Below are 20987 nucleotides of genomic sequence, written 5' to 3'. Positions count from 1 at the left end.
AGCATAGTACATTACTTATTGTTTGCTCAGCCATTAATTCAGAATTGTGTGGGGGTGTGCAAGGCTTCTGAAAATGCATTATTCAGGTTCCTTGGAGTGGCAATCAAGTGTTACAGAGCTTCAGTGTATGTGTTTTAAACAAGTGAGTGAGTTTTCTTATAAATATTTTAAAATAATGATTCATGAATTACCTATATCTGCCTGCAGAGAATTATTTAATAAATAACATTATTCTGATGGAATTTACAGCTAACCATTTGTATTCAACCAGTATTTGTTACTATTCTTGAAAATAGTGTGCTTTATTTGATCTAATCATAATGGATCTCTATTGATAAATCCTGAAATAGATTTTTGAGTCACAGCTTTTTGTTAAAAGTTGCCTTTTCCTCTTACAAAGTTCATTGATGGGAAAAGACACACTAGGAGTCATCAACACAAAAGAATTAATGATAGACCAGATGTCTCTATTTTAACCAGACATATTGAACTAGTAGTTATGGTAATTTTTCAATTTGGTTCAAGTTATGTTTCCCCTGGTAGTTGTACAAATGTGTATGTATTCAAAATGTGACAGTTGAAATAAAATACTGAACAAAATAGCAAGTAATTGTACTGGAAATATCTTTCTCAGAAATTTGTGATTTGTAATTGTGACTTACGATCATTCTTACTTTGTGAATAAAAGAGAAAAGGATCCATTTGAGCAATAGTGATTTTCATGTTTTCTTTATGATTACATGAATACATATAGACTTAAACTCTTTTACAAACTTGAATGAAAAATTTTTACTGTTATAATTGTAGTATTAATTTACACTCAGTTAAAAAGGAATGCTGTTTTGGGGGGGCATTTCTGTGCTATAAATACTATCATTACATATTTCACACTGCCCCTGATGATCTTGCTGTGATTGTTGCTGTTAAGGACTTTCAGCCTTTCTCCATCAAATGTTAAACTAGGTGTCTGATTTTAAAAGTAAAGACTATGGATGGACAGAAAATATGCATGTGGTTCTTGCAATATATGAACTAAAGAGAATATCCAAATTAACATTAAGAATAACCTTCCAATCATACGGTATATCATATATATCTCCTCCTGGAGTGTGTGTGTGAGTGAGATTATCTTGGAAGAGAGGGTATCAGGGGAGAGGAAATGCAAAATACATTTTTTGAACTGTGACCAAAAGCTTATGTTTAAATGTAGCTTTGCATACATTTTTAAGAAAAATATGGATGGAAGAAGAACAGTTCTTTGTAGACTAAGAACTTCCAGTCGACAACAGAATTTGTGCTTGCTTCCTTTGTGAGAAAAGTATATGGTCTATAAATCTGCAAACTCTGAGTGGCAACTCCAGGGATTTTGCTTTAGATAGAGATGCAGTTATCAAGCCCTACCAATTTTCTCATAGAAGTATGTCATGTTTGTATGCGGTGAGCTTGCTTAGCTTAGGAAAGAAGGAATGGTAGTATAATTTTTCTGTGTTTTCAGGAATGTCCTGATTATTAACAGGCTGCCATTTTAAAACAGTAATACCACTTTTTTTTTTTTTTTTTTTTTTTTTTTGTCTTTCTGCCCTGCATCAGTTGGAGAAATTTCAGCCTCCAGCTTCCTCCACTCCCCCTCAACCTTCTGCAGTTGTGGTTGTTACTTTGTGCATTGCCATTTAATATGGAGGCTGCTCCCAAACCAGATGCATTTTCATCTGTTTTATCTGCTCTTCTAAGGTTATAGAGTCTCAGAGGATCCCACAATCACATGGAAGTGTCTTCTGTCTTAATATTTGTAGACCACAATAAGAATAAAAATCAAAATCATAACTCATGTCGAGCTGGGGCTTTGACTTTAATCCTTTTGACTTTTATCTCAAGTCTTCACTCTGTTACTATAAATACAGTTTAAACCATTGTGAAAGGATCTTCAGGCTTCTTTGTAAAAAAAGGGGGGGGATTTGACAGGACTTTGTTTTACTGCACTAAGGGGTTTCTTTGTTACTGGCTTAACACAGAACATACTGTTATTTATATATTTATTCTAGGTTAATTCTTTTTTTTTCCCTGACATGCAAAAATGTTGTTGCTTTGAGAAGTGCTTTTTGATAGTTTCATCACTTTGTTCTGTAGGGAATGCTGCTGGTAAGATAATGATTCAGTGTATTAATTTGTTCCCTGAGTTTCTTCTGTTTGTTTCATTCCCTACAATCTTTGTTTAGTCTCACTGGCACCTGAAAATAAATCTTAACAATCTTCAATAGCTTTGTGTTTGGTAACATGGCTGATTTATTTGCTTGTAGTTTAGGTACATTCACAAAGATAATGACTATTAGTAGGTTTTTTTGTGGGTTTTTTTGTTTTGTTTTGTTTGGTAGTTCAAGGTGACCTTTGGGAAAAAAATATTAATGGCAAATTTGCCTTATTGTTGGGAGAAAACAGACATACTTCTTTATGCCATAGCAGAGAGTTACTGAAGGTTTTAAGTAAATTGAAATTCTGTAAATCATATTCTATTAAAAATTAAATGGGGGGTTATGAATTAAAGGAAATCTGTGTGAATCTTTTGCACAGAGAAGATTCTTTTGCATAATGCATTATATGCTAAATAAACTCTTAGGGTTCCTATGAAATAAAGCCGAATGGTACTGGTAGTTGGTTAAAATAGAAAACAATTCATAATTGTTAATTTACTAGTTGCCTTGTCTTTTGTCTTTGTATTTTAGAAATACATATAATTTTTCAGGAATGATGAACATGGGGATGGAGGATAAGAGCACTGGTACTGCTTTTGGCATTTTCTCACTGTGCTTGGATTTCAGGTTATGACCAGGCCTCGACAGTTGAGAACATTTTGCCTTGTGATTTGGGGTAAGCCCCAGAGGTGCACATGGGCGTAATTGTGACAGTGCTTATTGGCTTGTGAGCCTGGCTAACGTAGATGGCAAATGGAGTTTTATTTTCAGTCACTTACATTTCAGTTGGTTTGATTCAGCCGTTTTCTGTGATCTACACGTAACATCATCTCTTTCTGTCTGTATCTCATCATCTGTTCTTTCAGACGGGGAACCTAAATTTTCATTGCAATTTGAAAGATGGAAAAGAGTTTAGCAATCTCTCTTCCTCTTTGAGTTTCAAGTTGGGAGAAACGTGTTTGAAATAAATGAAAAATGTGAACTTAGGCCTAGTGTTTAGGTTGTTAATTTTTTATTTGCTGCTGACATGAAAAGGAATTTTAAGAGTTGATCCTTTCTTAAGTTTTTCTTTTCTTTGAGAAAGTCTTTGGTAGCAGATGATTCCTTGGATGTCAGAAATGGACTCTTGGCGTGTTCTGGCTTTTAGACTTGTAGAGTTGTACCTGTAAAGGAATTTCACCACAGAGAAGTCAACTTATAAAGTAATGAAATTTAATATTTAATAATATAATAGTTTCAGCCTTCACTGAAATGCACTGGAATGTGAAGTTTGGTACTAACCATTCTGAGGGTTCCTGCATGTACAGCTCAAGTGCTGGGATGGATACAAAGATACATCCTCAAGCAGTGTTGGGTTCAGTAGAGGAGACAAGGAGAACTGGAGGAAGACTGAGCAGACACCATCTGCAAGTGTCACATGAATGATCAAGCAGGTGCTAGTTTATGGATTTACAGAAGGGAGAAACTGTGTGGTACGTGGAGATTGCAGAAGGCTTAATGGATTAGGTGAGACTTGGTTTGTCCTTGAAATATGAGTAAGATTGAACCGGTCATGAGAAGAGAACATTCTAAGAAGAGAGCCCTGCATGAGCAAAGGTGTCCTGTCAGGCAAGAGGATGGGTTCAAGAGGCCATGAGCAGACAAGTCTAGAAATACCCAAAGACTTGAGGGGGGGTTGGCACAGCAATAAAGTTGAAAATTACATCATGGCCTGATTGGGGAGTGATTTGCAAGTCATTTCAAGAAAGTTGGGCCTTGTAAATTGTAGCATGGGGCTGGTGGGGTAGGTGGTAATAGAAATAGGATTTTTTAAAAAACACACAAAACAAAATGACTATCTCTTATAGAGAGAGGGGGCACCAGTGCCCTGGGGATGTGTCTGAATGCTTCCGTGATTGGGTAATAGAATCCGAAAACAAAATTGATATTAGAAACCTTTTAAATAACGCAACTTTATTCTGTGCCATAGCCTTTGCCAAATGAGGCAAAGTTAACATCAGTGAGTAATATACGTTACATTTGTAGAAAACATACACAGGGCACTCTGTTACGTAAAATACTCTCTTGAGATAAATAGGTAGCTAGGGTTATTTCAGTAACTCAGTCGCCAAATGTGTGGTTTAATGATATGTCCAATATCATCACCCTGTCTGTAAGGAGCAAAGCTGGCACAGGGTTTTTTGTTTGTTTGTTTGTTTGTTTTAAATCTGTGTCGTATCTTTCTGATTTTTAAAAGACGAACACACGCGTTTTCACTGATGTGAATGTAACTGCTTCGTTGCATGGAGGTATAGCAGACTTATTTCCTGCTTTTCAGGTGGCCTGGTTTTTATTTCTCTTTCTCTTTTTCATCAAAAGTCTGCATAACATTATTATTATTTTTAATTTATTATTATTAATTTAGAATTTAGAATCCGCCCCTCACCCCTCCTGCAATGGTTGTCAAGAGCAGATCCTGGCTCCTTCCTGATAGGGCTGGGAGGAGGGGCATCTGTATAGAAGTGCTTTCAGCTATTTGCCAGCACTGAGTGCCTTGATTGTTCTGCTTTTGTCCCTGCACAGTTGGTAGCTGTGGAAATCTAGCCCGAATTGAAACTTTCCCTGAAGAGCCCTTGGGGAACAAATAGAAACATTATATGATTAGCCACATTGTTTTCATTATTAAACAAATCTACATAAAAGGGTAGCAATTAACAGCTTTATCAGCCTGAACTTAGACATCTACCTCTCCTGTCCCCTCAATATTCCCACTTGAAGTGGGAACAATTAACTGTTGCTGGTTTTAATGTCAGCAACTGACAACATTAAATTGGGAATAGGCACTTCTCCTGGTTGATTGACATATAGCCCTCTGACACATTCTTATGTGTTTTAAGGCAAATTCAGGCCCTGGGGTTAGAGCCAAAGGGCTTGTCAGAACATTGGCTTTCATAGCTGAGATGTATAACTTAAATGCCATCCAAGACCTTAGCCTTTGGTGGAACTTTTAGAACCTGAGGAATCCTGTAAGGCAGCACAATCTATACTTAGTGGACACACTTAGAACTTGTAAGATTTTTTTTTTTTCTAAGTGTGTAGATGTAGAATTTATTTTACAATAGTTATTTACCATGGACTTATTTTGCATAAATTTAGCATAAATTAGTCCATGAAAAACTACATAATGATGTTTAAAATAATTCCAAAATTGCTGTTTTTTGGCAAGTGTTGTGTTCTTCAGTTATGCAGTTGTTAGTTTCCGAGTATATTATTTATGACTTAAAGGATGGAATAGGATGGACTCTCTTCACCTTATTCAGAAGACGGATGGCATTTCTCAGATTTCATTAACTATAAGGTATTAGAACCTATTTTAATAATTTCAAGGAGTTAGAAATTGAGAGAGGATCTTTGGGCGTATTTTCCAGATCAGTTATAGAGAAAACATGATATAAGGAAGCTGTTGGTTATTCTTAGTTTTGTTTTTTTTTAATGTCAAAAATAAATGCATATATAATTTGTACATGTATCAAAACCTTGTTGACTGAAGAACTGAGTTGCTGTTTGGACCATCAGGACTCTGTATGACGCTCTTTTAGTGTTCTGAGACTCAATTTCAGTGTGGGGGAGGTCCCCACACATACAACAGGCAACACCAGCAGGTTATCCAGGTATTCAACTCACTTCTGCCACTATCTACCCAGAGACACCATCAGATTCAACAGGTTAAGGCTTCAATCCTACAATAGTTGCCCCCCACCCTCTTCAGAAGCCAATAGCAAGTCTAGTTGGTTATTACTTATGCTTCTGATTGACCTACCGGCTATAGATTGGAAGTTCCAATGACCTTGCCAGGGACTTCAGAGGCCAGTTGCAAGTCCAAGTTGTTACCTGTATTTCTGACTGGGTGTAAATCAGAGCTCCCAAGATCTCTTCCTCAGGTTCAGTTGATTTGCTACACAGTTCACAGAACTCTGAGAAATCTACTACTTACTAGATTACTAGATCACTAGTTTATTATAAAGGATATAACTCAGGAACAGCCAGATGAAAGAATTGCATAGGGCAAGATATGGGGTTAGGGCATGGAGCTTCCATGCCTCTCCAGGTAAGCCACTCTCCCAAAGTCTCCATGTGTTCACCAACCCAGAAGTGATCTGAATTCTGTCTCTTTGGGTTTTCATGGAGGCTTCATTACATTGTCATGATTGATCAAATCATTAGCCATTAGCACTTGATTCAACCTCCAGCCCCTCTTCCTCCCCCAAGGTCAGGGAGTAGGACTGAAAGTTCAAACCTTCTAATCACATGGTTGGCTCCATTGTCAACCAGCCCCCATGCTTAGGTACTTTCCAGAAGTCATCTTGTTAACATAACGAAAGACACTATCATTCTCAGCACTTTGGAAATTCCAAGGTTTTGGGAGCTCTATGCCAGAAAAAGGACAAAGACCAAATACATATCATTATAAATCACAACATCACCCCCTCCATCCTCCCTTCCCCCGATCATGCACGCACAACAGAAACTCTTATTTTAAAAAGTATTTATAAGAAAATCTCCTTCTTTTAAAATATATTGTCTTCAATTCTTGTATCCAGAAGTTGTTTTTCCTAAATCCTTTGTTTAATTTCTTGTCTCTCTTAAAGCAGTCCAAGAAATTAAATTAAAACATTTCGCATCAAACTTTATTCTTGTTCCCTTTCCATCACTATCCTTGCTCTTTCCTGCTTGTTTGAGGGTCTGCATCTCTCAGTTTCCCTTTTAGTGTCAGTGTATTTCAGAGTGCTGCCTAGCCCCTCTATTTTATTCTCATTTTCCTCCTGTCCTTTGATCTTCTTGCCTGCCTCAGTGGCCATTCTCCAGCCTTGATATTTTCCCTATCAGACTTATATTAACAATTCTTTTGTGTATCTCAGTGTACTCTGGGTTATTTCAAATGACATGTATCCAGTTCAGTTAAACATTTATTGGATAGCTCCAACAAAAGTGTTGTACATTGGGTACAAAAAGAGAAATGTGATAGCATTCTTGTCTGTGTGGGCGTGCTTACCTATGTTTACCTAAACACCTGGTATGTGCGAAGAGTGGTAAATTCTTTCCTAAATATAGCTTACATTTAGCTCCTCCTCTTTTCATTCACTATATTTTACAAAGTTCCGACCTTCCAACTAATTTTGTCTCTAATCTCCTTTTTAAAATCTTACAGAAGCTGTATTTCTCTTTCTAGAGTAGATCTGATCTTACTGAATCTTTTCTCTGCTTAAAAACTCTTGTGATTATCTTCAAGTTAAAGTCCAGCAGGTCATGGGAAGCCCTTTTCAATATTGGCAACACTTTTTTAAGTGGTATGTGATGGTTGGTTTTCCTAATGCTATGCAGATTTTGCATTTTTTGTCCATTATACATCACACCAGAGTTCCAATTTCTTCAGCCTCTACAGATTTATTTTATATTCTTTTAAAACACAATGAAGATAGTTAAATTTATTAGTAGGTAGTTACACTTATCAACATTTTATCACCTTCTCTGTTCAACTCTGTTTCTTGTATCATACTCCCCCTTCTTTGTAAATTACCTCCATTAACAGTTTTGTTTTGTTTTGTTTTTAATAAGAGGGTTCTGGGTTCATGAACAGTCTTCATATATCTAAAGTGTTTTTGTTTTGCCTACCCCTTAAATCTTTTTTTATTAAACTTTGATATTTTGAAAGAATTATAGACTCATACGAAGTTCTAAGAATTAAAAAAGAACTGTGAGCAAACAGCCATATGCCCTGACTGGTATCCATACCTTTTCCCTAAATCCTTCCTGTCCTCATAAATTTAATCTGACCACAGTCTAGATTGGGTGTACAAAAGTGGCCAAGAGAAGCTTTTAGGAAGATTATCCCCCAAATATGTAGATTGTAATTCAAAAAGAGATATCTTCACAAAGCTCACCACATCTTCCATTTAAAAAAAAAAAAAAAGTGGAGAAACTTGATAGGGAAAAATCAAAAGATACAATGTTGTTCTTACCTTTGATAATTTAGCTAGTTATAAAAGTTTTAATTGACAATTTTTTACTCTTAATATTTTGGAAATGTTTTTTCCTTATGTTCTTGTATCAGTGGTTGTGACTCTGTGTCTGAGGCGAGTTTATTACTTTTTAAGAGGTAATATGCTTTTGTATCTGAGAGTTGTTACGTGTTCTCTTTACCCTTGAAATTCTGCAGTTTTAATACTCTGTCTTAAATGTTGATGGGTAGATTTGTCTTGATTCTGCTTGGTGTTATGTGTGTGTGTATGTGTGTGTATTTTTGAGTATACTTAATTGTTGCTTTCTTTATGGCTTCAGTTTTAGTCATGTTGTAGTGTAGAACTTATTTTTGGCGTTGTATCCACACCAGACCATGAATTCTTTGGAATCTTCTAAGAGTTCCCTCAAGATATAGTAGTTTAGCATATGCAGCTTATGGGTTTGTTTGTTTGTTTTTTGAAGACTTTATTTATTTATTTGACAAAGAGCAAGCACAAGTAGGGGGAGCAGCAGGCAGAGGGAGAGGTAGAGGAGGAAGCAGGTTCCCTGTTGAGCAGGGAGCCCAACGCAGGGCTTGATCCCAGGACCCTGGGATCATTACCTGAGCCGAAGGCAAACACTTAATGTCCGAGCCACCCAGGTGCCCTCAGCTTATGGCTTGAAAATAATTTAAGAACAATGCAGAAAGTATCCACCCCCCTCCCCGCCCCCACCGCCAGATACTGAACAAGATACAGCAGTGAATGTGTTAGCTTCGTCAGTCAGGATTGTGGGTTGCAAGCAACAGAAAGCATGTCTTGATAACTTAAGTAGAAAAGGATTTTTTGGAGTCCATAAAGTAGTTCATAAAATCATCAGGAAGGATCCAAAAACCAGGCTGGAAAAATAGGCAAGGATCAGAAGAGGCTGGGCAGCAGACACACACACACACAGTCATGCTACGAGAATAGTTGGGATACTGCTGTGGGCACCACTAATTGTCCCCACTGTGACTTAGTGTTGACGTAGGATACTGCCCTTGCTGCCAATGTATCGTATGAGTGTATCACCATCGGCTTTGTCTTTGCATCCCAGGTTCAAGATTGAAATTTACAGGCAGATGCATCTAATTGTCTGTCAGACTCTAGGGCCTGTATTTATACCTTAGTTGTTAGGCACTGATGAAAAGTTGTATATGGCTTCTTCAGTACTGTACTGGAAATCTCTCTATCTGCATTTTCATAGCACTGATAAAGTCAACAAGATTAAAACCAAATGCCTCATTTCTTCCCCACCTCCTGCTCCCAGCAAGTCTGCTCTTCCTCTCTTTCATCTCTCAGTGAAAGCCACCACTGTCTTCACAGTTGTTCAAGCCAGAAACCTTTTTGTCATCATTAATGTCTTTTTGTATTTTTCCTTTTTTATCCAGTAATCACTGAGTTCCACTAGTTTTATCTCCTTTTCTTCAAATCTTCAAATCATTATCCTTATATCCTACACTTAAATCCATTTCCACTGTAATTTACTTTGACACAGGCAGTATATAGGTTAGGAAAAGAATATAGAGTAATGACGGGCCTAAAAGTCAGGCAGATAATGTTTGAGTCTCAATTCTGCCACTTTACTATGCATTTGACCTTGGGCAAATTATATAACATTTCTCAATTTTAGTTCATTGTGTATTAACAGGGAATAACATAAAAGAGTGGTTAGAATATTTAAATAAGGTAATGTGTGTGATGTACTTAGTACAGTGTCTGACATTAGAAGATGCCAGTTAATGTTCATGTCTGCTGGTTTTCCTTTTCTCTTTAAGTTACTGCAACAACCTTGTAACTTGATTTCACTGACTACAGACTTGTCTTCACTCAGAATTATTCTTATTGCATCCATAACCATGTCTTTAAAGGTGAAACTGGTTTATGGTACCCCTTGAGGCTGACTTAGTTTCTGTAGGAAACAGATGGCAGTCTCTTAAAGGGGTGATTAAGCAAAGTTAGGACACCAGTAAAAGAAAAGAACAAGGGTTAGTGAGGCAAATCAGGGTTGTAACAGCAAGAAAACTGTCACTCCCGTTAGACTTGAGAGGCCAAGAAGAGTAGGGAATGGTTACTGCAATGACGTGGTCTGTGCTTATGGGAGAAGGATGCCTGACACAACCTGTGACCATAGGCAGTGGGATAGAGCCACTGCTGGCCCTAACCCCTGCAGGGAAGGGGGCCCATCACATCAGTACACTGACTTCTCCCTTTTATTCACCCATATTCTCTTGGCTTCCTGTTGGCCGAACCCATCCAGAAGCTGGAGGATGCGGTGGGGGGTGGGGTGTTGGGGGGGGGTCTCTGTTGAGAAAATTTATAGATATCAGTCTACTGGGTCACAGAGCTGTGTGGGGGAGGGCAGAGAGTGAAACTGGAGTTGCTAATGGGGAATATACAAAATGCCACTTTTTCAAAAACCCTTATTAGCTTTGCCTTATTCTAAAAGTGTAGTCCACTTGTTTCAAAATCTTTTAGGTTTATCTTATTTGTACTTCTCCAGTTTCATCGCTTGATTCTCTTCCCCAGTCATATAAAAGTTGTGTGAGATCTCTGAATTTATCATACTTTCCCATACTTTGCCTTAACTTTGTACACGTTGTTTCTTCTCTTCGTAACATCCTCCCTCTCCCCCTTCTTTTTATCTGGCAAATTCCTATGCTTTCTTCAGATTTCAGTCTCCCTTGAGAAGTTTTTATATGTTCTCAAAGCACTATGTAGTTGTGACAATATAATAATAATTAGTTGTTTACTTTCTTGTTCATAATGGTTTCCTGAGTGCCTAATGCCCTACCTCATTTTCAGTTGTAGCTGATTATAGTTGAATCAAGTCAAGGAGTCAAAGAGGGTTTTTCAGGGGAGCTGTTAGAGCCAAGTCTAAAAGTTTTCAACGTATTTGTAGAACTATAAACCTTATGTCTCCTTGATTTATTTCTGTGCCATGCTGAATTGTCACTGTACAATCTAGAGAAGGGATCAAATTTCTCAAGAATCAACTGGACAACTGATGGATTTTGAAAGCCTGTGTCTACTTTCAGCTCACTAGCACCTTTTATTACTTTGGGATAATAATTTGATAGTCATCATGCTTAATGGCACTGGAAAATATTCAGTTCCTGCCATTAATATGTTAGGTGCTTTGAGAATGTAATAAGATATGGATCTCGACCTTTGGGAAATTAACTTAAAAACAAAACAAAAACCTGAAAAACTTCTTAGGACCCAAGATATACTTCACTGTAAATTTAAAGTTGTGTAGCGTAGTAGGAATTCAATAGCCTAAAAGTAATCTTCTTCTGTATTTGATTTTAATAAGGCACAATGATGATTTATAAAGGCTTACCATGACTTCCAGAGCAAGAGAATTATCTAGTACATTGACTACAATGCAGATTGGAAATGTTTGCAGAGTAAATAATCTCCTTTTTACATATAAGTAAAATATTTATAAGCTTGCTGTCAATTGCCATAGAGTATAAGAATCTTATATAACGACGGAATAGTTTTCTTATGTCAATTATCATAAAATATCACTATTACTAAGGGAACACTAATTAATAATAATGGCTAATAAGAACTGATACTTATTGGGTACTTATATTCCTGACACTGCATTAACTTGTTATATGTGTTATATTGTTCAATCTTGAGAGCAAACCTAGAAGACACGTTGTAATATTATCCACGTTTTTTTTAAAGATTATTATTTGAGAGAGAGAGAGAGAGAGAGTGCACGCACGCATGGGCATGCACAAGCAGGGAGAGCAGCAGGGGGAGAGGGAGAAGCAGACTCTCTGCTGAGCAGGGAACCCAAAGCGGGGCTTGATTCCAGGATCCTGAGGTCATGACCTGAGCTGAAGGCAACAGCTTTTAAATGACTGAGCCAACCAGGTGCCCCATCCACATTTTTTTAAGTGAAGAAATCTAGATTTAGAATGTCTTTAGTTGACTTTCTGTCAGTTGAAAGTGAAATAAATTTAACTCAAACTGGTTTAAGTAAAAAGGCTCCCATAATTGAGAAATCCAAGGATAGACTTCAGTTCTAAGTAGATGTCAAGATTTAGAGAATGCCATCAAGGTACTTGCTTTCCCTCTATTTTGCCCTTTTTTTTTTTTTTTTTTTGCTTGCCTTCAGGCAGGGTTCAAGCAGAGTTTTGGGCAAGAGAAGGTGGTCACTGGTACCCCAGACCTGCATCCTCTAAGCTTAGCACACCAGTATAAAAAGAATCAATCTTTTTCTATTATGATTATGATTATGATTAGTTATTATTTTAATGCTAATCCCAGGGAAGTCTTCACTCTCCCCTACTTGGCTGATGTACTCATCCCTCAAGCAATGCCGGGATCCGATAACGTGATTGATTGCCACACAAGGATCACATGGAGCAGAGGGAAATTATACAAAAGCACCAGTAAAAAGCAGACGGAGAGTACGTTGGGAAAACAAATTATAAGTGCCCTTGCCTTTACTAGACAGAGGGTGAATTAACTTGCTGTGCTAGTAAGTAGTGGAACAATGATTCCAGTCCATGTCCGTCCAGCTTCTGGGCTCTAGGCCTTGCTCATGTTAATGTGGATATTTCTTCATTCATTCTGATATTATTTTTATGATATTCATTTTACATTAAAAAATGTTAAGGCCAAGGCGGCTATTGCAAAGGCTCTAAAGATTTCTTTGGTCTGTTTCCTCTGAAATTTACTTTCCTGATTTAGAGGCTAAAAGTTACAACGGGCAGGTTCTGTTCCGTTCTCGCTCACAGACCGGTTTAGAGTTCTATATGAATAGTCTATATATAACATTCACGACAGAGCTTAATACAATTTAGGATCTGAATTTACAAAATTTATATAATTCTGGATGCATCTGCCAGGTACTTTCTGAATACAAGTAAATATTTTTATTCACCAACTAAATGCCAAGTTTTCTTTACGGGGTTGACCATGACCCTTAGAGGATCTGAGCTTAGCAGAAGGGAGCAAATATTTCTGTAGTGTAGATCTTAATTTATTCCTCTGACTATGGAGTTAAGATCAGCATAACGACTCCTTATTTCATTACAGAATTGTATGGACAATCTTATTGCTGTCACTTCTTGTTTATTCATCTAATGGTATTTCTCTTCACCTAGCGATTAAATGAAACAAAGATAGTGCTTCACGAAAGTTCTTCTTCTCCTTTGCCTCTGTTCCCCCTCTCCCCAGTCTTATGAAAGTTTGACCATACTTTCTGAGTTTGGGTGAAGGTGCGTGGTCCTGAGAGTTGATGTTTATGTGTGATCTGTTCTCGGCAGAGATGCTACTGTGTGTAAAGAGAAGAGCACTTTTAACCCACCGGGATCTTTGATGAGGGAATGAGAGAAAAAAAGACACTCTTGAACATACACAAGGATGTTCTCATCCTTTCTCTAGTTTTTATATGTCTATCTTGTCACTTTGACTAATGCTATCTTCACAAGCCAACTTACAGTAGCTAAATAAGAAAGAATGTCAGCCGGGGGGGGGGGGGGCAATGAACAAATATAGATACTGCATTTTTAAAAATCTTCTAATGACTCCCTCCCCTTTTCCCCCCAGAATTCACTATTTACTGAGCTCAGCTTCATAGTAGAAAATGCAAGATGCATGAAAGTTAAACATTTTTTTTTCCATTGTTAAAAGCTGCAGATAAGAATGAGTTTTTTTTCTTAATTAGTCCAGTCTTCCCGCTCCATCTTTTCATGACATTTTGTCTCATTCTCTTGGCGCTAGGTAATAGTGGGAGGCAGCTTCAGGGAAAAAAGCAGCTCTAAGCACATGAAAGGTGTCATCCAGAAAAATGGATGATGAAGAAACAAACAGTAGGACTTTAATAAACTTTAGCGTTTTGTTACAATCTTTTTCCTGTGTGTTCATATATCTTTAATTGTTTTGGATAGAGTCTACAGGGAAAAAAAAAGATTGTCTTCTGAGTTATTTAAAAAAATCTTTCTCTGTCTTTAACGAATGGTTGACTGGATATTTTGTTAGTCAGTAGGCTGGTGCACAGTTCTTTCATTTTCCCTCCTTAGGGACAAATGGTGGGGCTGTACTTCTTCGCCCCTTGAAGTTAGACATTAACCCTATGAGTTGTCTTGTTCCCTCTAGCCAGCGTTTGATGCTCCTTGTTTCTTTCTCAGTTGTGTTGATCACAGAAGCTGGTGACAAGATGGAATTTCAGTCATCCTGCTTCTAGACCTGTGGACGTAGAGATGTGAGTGAGAAATAAGCATTTGTTTTAAGCCACTGAGGTTTCAGGGTTTGGGGGGTGTTTTTTTGTTTTTGTTTTTGTTTTTACTATTTTCTATCCCTGCCCATCCTGTCAGATGCAGCCCTTATAGCAAAACAGGTGTTTTTGTGCTAGGGCGCCTTCTACCTTTGTTTATGAGATACTAAATGCATAATTACATGCTTAAGAGGCCAGGGAGGCAAATAAGGTTAGGTCCCTTTGTTTCTTCTCCGTTACAGTAAATTGCTCTGTAAAATCAGCCTCTTTCCTATTTATTCTTTGATATTTTCAATCCCGTAAACAATAGGGAATTTTCATCGCTAGGAAAATTCTTTTATATTCCATCTTAAGATAATTCTGTTTATATTGTGGCTTTTTCCAAATACTTGCTTTTCATTCTGTCTACTGAGGAGGAGAGCTTTCTCACCAGAAGGAGTAGAACGATTATGGTTCATAGGGAATTGAATTCCAAGATAGTTGAAGAGATAGAAAAAGGGCACCTGGACATTTTCAGTGAGTTCAAGTTCCCAAGTCCAGACAAATTGTGCTTCATTGAAAAGGTATGACCAGATTTCCACACCATTGAGAAGAGGAAAGCAGACACTGTAATAACACCTCTTTCTTTCTCTTTTTCGCTCTCTTTTGGCCTAGGGGAATGCGGGTAGAGGGAGCACCCCCACTAAGGGATTAGGTTTCCCAGTCTGTCTCAGAGATTCCTGTCTCCATTTCCCTTCCATTGAGGACTCAGTCACCCTCGGGCTGTTTCCCACCAGTGTCCACTCTCCTCTAGATAGAGCATACAGAAACTCCTGACAGCTGACAGACTCCCCATTGAGTCTTACCCCTTCATGGAGCAAAAGGGGAAAAAAAGGGAAGAAAACTTGTCTTGAAAGCCTGCAGACTTTCACACCACAAGGAATGTGTTGACCATATGTATCTTAAAACCAGATGAACAATGTTTGTCCAGCCCTTCAGCTCGCCGGTGTGTAGCCCTGTCTGTTCCATGCTCTAAAAACTCAAAACCAGATTTCCTACCAATTTCCCACCAACCTGTTGCTCAAATAAGGATGGAGTTGTTAATACACAATCCGGTACATGTTAAATTATATTGTTCATTATGACATAATTTATCTTCAGGGGACGTCGATTTTCACAGTGAATTCCTTCAAAATTTTTTTTGGTCTTTATATGGGGCATATTAATTATAATTATCATAGGCAAGGCCACCTCTGAGTTGCTAGGGTCACAAAACAGACTTTGATTTTCCTGTTTTAATTTCCAGTAATATGGAGATAGTGTGTTTCGTGTGTATTTCCCCTTTGCAGCAGGATACCTACAGAGTATTCCAGTGTTTTTTCTCCTATATGTTCTTTATACCTGATGGAAGACATAGTTATCTCTTAAAACCTGAACGTCAGAGTGGTTAACAGAACGCTCAGAGCTTTTCCTACAGATAGCTTCCACAGGGCGGATTGGATTCCTTGTGGGCCTACTGCCTGTCGTTGAGTGAATCTAGGAGAAAAACATCTGGCCTAATTTATCTTCAGGCATAATTTAATAAGGCTGAATGGCAACCTCTGGGAAAACTCTAAGTAAGACTTTATGTAACCACTAATTTAGAGTTGCTTAATAGGTAAGTCTTATTTGTATTTCTTTTGAAGGAATAGATATTTTGATCACATCAGAGCTAATCATTTTTCTTCATCCTGACATCTAAATGTGGTATGATAGTATAATGAGCTCCCAGCCTGGTCGTATGCAGAACTCAAGTGGTAGAATCAGGACTGAGGAAGGCTAGAAAGCAATAGGGACTATCTGATTTCATAAAGGATCTTTTGTTGGCAAAGGTAAGTTTTAATGCTCCATTGCCTCCTTTAAGAGACTCAGCCCATATTTCGTATCAACAAATATCGACTGATTGAAACCAGTTCTGTTTGCTTTGTGCCTTGATAAATATGGCCTTTATTCCACTACATAGTTTAAGACACAGGACAGAAAAGGGGGTAGGATGTAGAGGGTTGGAAAATTTGGCTAATATTAAGGTGGGTAGTACATCAGTAGAATAAAAAAGTAATTGCCCCAAGAATGTATTTAGCATAAATCGATACACAGATACTTAAATTGTATCTTAATTCCTTGAGTTTGGTAAATGTGGTGGGAGATCTTTGACTTGATTTTTAGTGTAAACAGTTACGCTAGATTCTTACATTATGACTCCAATTAGACACAGGGACAGACCTATCACATAAGCCTTTTGGCCTTCAGAAGGCCTCTAGGACATCTCACAAAAATATTAAGGTACTTGCTTCATATTTTTAAATATGTTGGCCCTCTTTCTGAAGCCTGGGATCCAGAAATTCTTTTAGCTGTTGCTCATCAAAGTTGTGTTCCAGGTAAAGACCTCTTACTGCTAGAATTATTTATAGCCTTGCCTGGTGAGTTCCCAATTTTATATAGTTTTAAAAATTTTCAAACTGTGCGTCTGGATGGATCAAAGTGCCTGTTTGACAAAGGGCTAACACTCTGCATTCCCAAGTTTAATTTCATTAAGAATTTGGGTTGCCAGTGATGAAGTAAGTGGTAGCAGTAGCTACTCTCTTATTTATCTTCTAAAGGAATAAAACATTGCATGAGGCTTAGAAACATGTCTTCTGTACTTAAAAAAAAATATCCTGTGAAAAGAACCAACTAAGGGCTTACTAATTAGTATAATGCACACATTGGTCATGAATGTTTGGTCGTGGACAGTGACTAAAATCAAAATTTAACCAATTTAGTGAGAAGTTGAATTTATTGGACGACTTGTATAAACCTAAAGCAGTGTAGGTGAACCGGGGTCCTTAGCAGCGCCTGCAAAGAAGGAGTGAATGTGTCCAGGATTCCCTCATCTCTATTTCTCTCCATACAGAAGCCTTATTTTCTGGACCTGGCTTCTTCCACCTGGCTAGAAACTTGGCTTCCAGCAAATCTCAGGCTCTCATCACGTGGTGTTATTATCAGAAAGCACCAGAGCTTTATTTTCTTGAGATTTAGGCCAGGGTGTCCTGGGGAAGATCGATGATTGGCCCTCGTTATGTACCCAACCCCTGCCATCCCACCACCCCATCATTAGTAGATAACACTTAAGTACCTACAGGAATATGGTAGCTCCTGTTCAAATCAGAACAGGAAAGGGTATTTTTCAGAAGAAGAGAAAAGGAGTTGTGTACACGGGACAATAAATAAAGCAATGACCAAAAAAACCCCCAAAAAACAAAAAACCTTGATGATTATCACTACTTGCATAGAATCTGAATTATACCACCACCCTCAGAAATGGGGTAGGCAAGGCTCGCTTCTGTGTAGACTGAATTATCATTTTGAATGAATATGAACAAAGGCATATGGCCTGGTCTCCTTCCTTTTATTTTAAATCCATTTCTAAGTAAATTAGCGGTTTGCCACCTCCCCTCCCTAACTGTAGTAAACCAGGGGATAAGTGTCTCTAGAGATGGTGATGACATGTTTTATTGTATTTCATTTTGGTGTATGTGTGTGCTTGGTAAATATTTGTTAAATCAATGAATTATTGAGGAGGTGATGTTGTCTAACTATAGTCAGGAGAACAGTGTGACTATTAACTGTGACAAAGCAAGCATCGTTGTCTTTGTCATTCTTCACCGTTTAAGTGGTCAGAATCAAATAATTCCATATAACAAAGTCATTTTCTACAATTATCTCAAGATATATTTTGCAACTAATTCCTTCTGGCAGCTACATCTGGATGCTGTGTCATTTCAGACGAGTCTGTGAGAATAACACTGAAGAATTTTCCTGACTCAGATTGAATGATGAGTAATACTTGCTTTGGAAAAAAGTCAATATACCTATGTTCTATTTTCTCCACTGTGCTTTACAGTGTAAGGTATATAACTGTTTCTGTTGCTGTTGGAGCATTCATTTTTATTTTGTTTGAAACGGATTTTTAAATTATTTCTTAAATACTATGTAATGTATATAATAGAGGCATAAATTATATAAATGGCATTATATAGAGATTAATATACAATTTAAATATTATGAACGTAATTTGTGCTTCTAAATATGCAAATATAAAAAAAAAGTATGACATTTCCTCCTTGAACTTTTGCTTTTCTGTCCCCCTCCAGGGTAACAATTGTTAACTGCCAGAGTTTTTTTTTTTTTTTTAAGATTTTATTTATTTATTCGACAGGATAGAGACAGCCAGCGAGAGAGGGAACACAGCAGGGGGAGTGGGAGAGGAAGAAGCAGGCTCACAGGGAGGAGCCCGATATGGGGCTCGATCCCATAACGCTGGGATCACGCCCTGAGCCGAAGGCAGACACTTAACCGCTGTGCCACCCAGGCACCCCACTGCCAGAGTATTTTTATATGGTGTGAATGTGTGTGGGGGGCATGTATGTGTATGGACAACACATACATTTGAATACATGCTTTCTCTATACATACTGTTCTTCAGCCTGCTTATTTTTACTCACCACCTTCTCATGGACATCTTTCTCTATCTGTATTTTCTCTGCAATGGCAATGTATTATTTTATGATATGTGTGTCTTCATTTATTTTATGATATGTATGTCTTCATTTAACTATCTCCCTCTTAGATTATCTTTTTTAAACAAATTCAAATAATGCTTCATTGAAACTGCAGGATGGGCTGTAGATTTCTGTAAGAAAAATTCCTAAAGGTGAACAGATAGGACCACCTACTTTTTACATTTTCATAGTACTGCTGAATCACCCTCCAAGTAAGTTGGCCACCATTTACTACGAGACAGTATATTGTGATGGTGAAACACTTGGAGTCTGAGGGCATGGGTTTGGATCCCAGGTTGGCTTCTTACTTAGGGATAGCCTAGTAGAAGTGAATTAATGTATCTGTGTCTCAGTCCTCCTCTCTACATCATTAATACCTACCTTGACAGGTGGTTGTAAGAATTAAATACGTTAACATTATTCCAAGTTCTTGCAAAATTACCTAGTGTGTTTCTATTACAGAATGCTTTCTAGCATTATGTACGTACTACCTTCTATTATTAATACAAGCACCTTGTAAGAATTCCCAACATATGGAAATTTGGGGTCTCAAGCGATTGCTGCTTCAGAATGTTATATTGAGGAGAATGCTTTGTCCATAGGTCTCCATGTAGACAGGTACTTAGTTTCATAATATTATATTATAATATTCATAATATTATATTTTGCCATCTGCAAGCCTGGTTTTTAGAGTTGTTATATCGATAATAATAAAATATAAATAAACTTCAAGTTGTTAGAGTATATAATCCTAATTTGATTATATTGGACCTTGGGGAGACTATCTACTTGGATTATTTTACCTACTGATTCTCAGTTTTTATGTTTAAATTTTTTTTTAAAGATTTTATTTATTTATGTGACAGAGAGACAGCCAGCGAGAGAGGGAACACAGCAGGGGAGTGGGAGAGGAAGAAGCAGGCTCCCAGCGGAGGAGCCCGGTGTGGGACTCGATCCTGGAATGCCAGGATCACGCCCTGAGCCGAAGGCAGATGTTTAACGACTGTGCTACCCAGGCGCCCCATTTTATGTTTAAATTTTTATGAGAGGTTCTATGACAAAATTTATAACAGTCCTATGCTTGCTTTTTTGTGAAACTCTCACTGAAGATCTTGTTCATAACCACCCAGTGCCACTATGTGAATTTCCATAGGAGACAATTCTGTTAGTTTAGAAATAGGAAAACCTTGGGGCGCCTGGGTGGCTCAGTTGGTTAAGCGTCTGCCTTCGGCTCAGGTCATGATCCTGGGGTCCTGGGATCGAGTCCCACATCAGGGGTCTTGAGATAGAAATAGGAAAACCTTTATCAGCTCTGACAAGCTACTATTTCCTTCATTCAGCTAACTGGAGCGAACTGACTGTTTGCGTCTGCGTTTTAGCTGCCGTGAAATTAGTATGATATTCCAGATCAGAGTGGTAGCACCTTCATTACTGGGCATGATTTCTCAGTTTTGAAATATTTCATTATATTTTTCTCCTTTAAAACAGTACAGAAAAAAAATAAAGTAGTGCAGATTTTTTTAAAGAAGGTGATAAAGTCACAGAGACGTTATATCCACTGTATTTTAAATGGGATGTGAAATGATGAAATGTGAGTTTGATGACAAGCCCCTGAAAGACTCCGCAGTATGGTGAGCAGCGCTGCTGATAATCACGGGGAATATCACAGAGACAGGGGAGTGATTGTCTAAGAATTGAACTACTGGGGTGCAGATCTTGGCTTTACTACTTTGTAGCTGTGTGACTTTGGGAGAATTAAATAAACCCCTTTGCACCTTAGTTACCTCATCCTGTCATAAAATGAGGGTGATAATAGTCCCTACATGATAAGGGGGTTGCTATGAGGATTAAGTGAGTTTATATACATGTTAGAATAATGCCAGATGCAGAGTCGCTGCTGTGTGTTTGCTATTGTTATTATTATAAAAAGAGATATAAAAAAGTGTTTGGAATCACAGATTACTGAGCTTTATCTCAGTTC

At 37.8% G+C, this 20987-nt stretch overlaps 1 protein-coding gene across 1 annotated transcript in view; it reads left to right on the top strand.

Annotated features, from left to right (window-relative positions):
• The first annotated feature begins 14896 nt into the window (after nt 1-14896).
• Nucleotides 14897-20987, top strand: part of ASXL3 (ASXL transcriptional regulator 3) — a 157305-nt gene continuing 151214 nt past the window's right edge. Inside the window, exon 1 of the mRNA XM_026495975.3 lies at nt 14897-15010. Within this exon, the coding sequence (XP_026351760.2) occupies nt 14897-15010 (114 nt within the window). The remainder of the gene's footprint in view (nt 15011-20987) is intronic.

This window comes from Ursus arctos, unplaced genomic scaffold (genome assembly GCF_023065955.2).
Source record: "Ursus arctos isolate Adak ecotype North America unplaced genomic scaffold, UrsArc2.0 scaffold_17, whole genome shotgun sequence".
Lineage (NCBI taxonomy): Eukaryota > Metazoa > Chordata > Mammalia > Carnivora > Ursidae > Ursus > Ursus arctos.
This window is presented reverse-complemented; position numbering and strand designations above follow the sequence as displayed.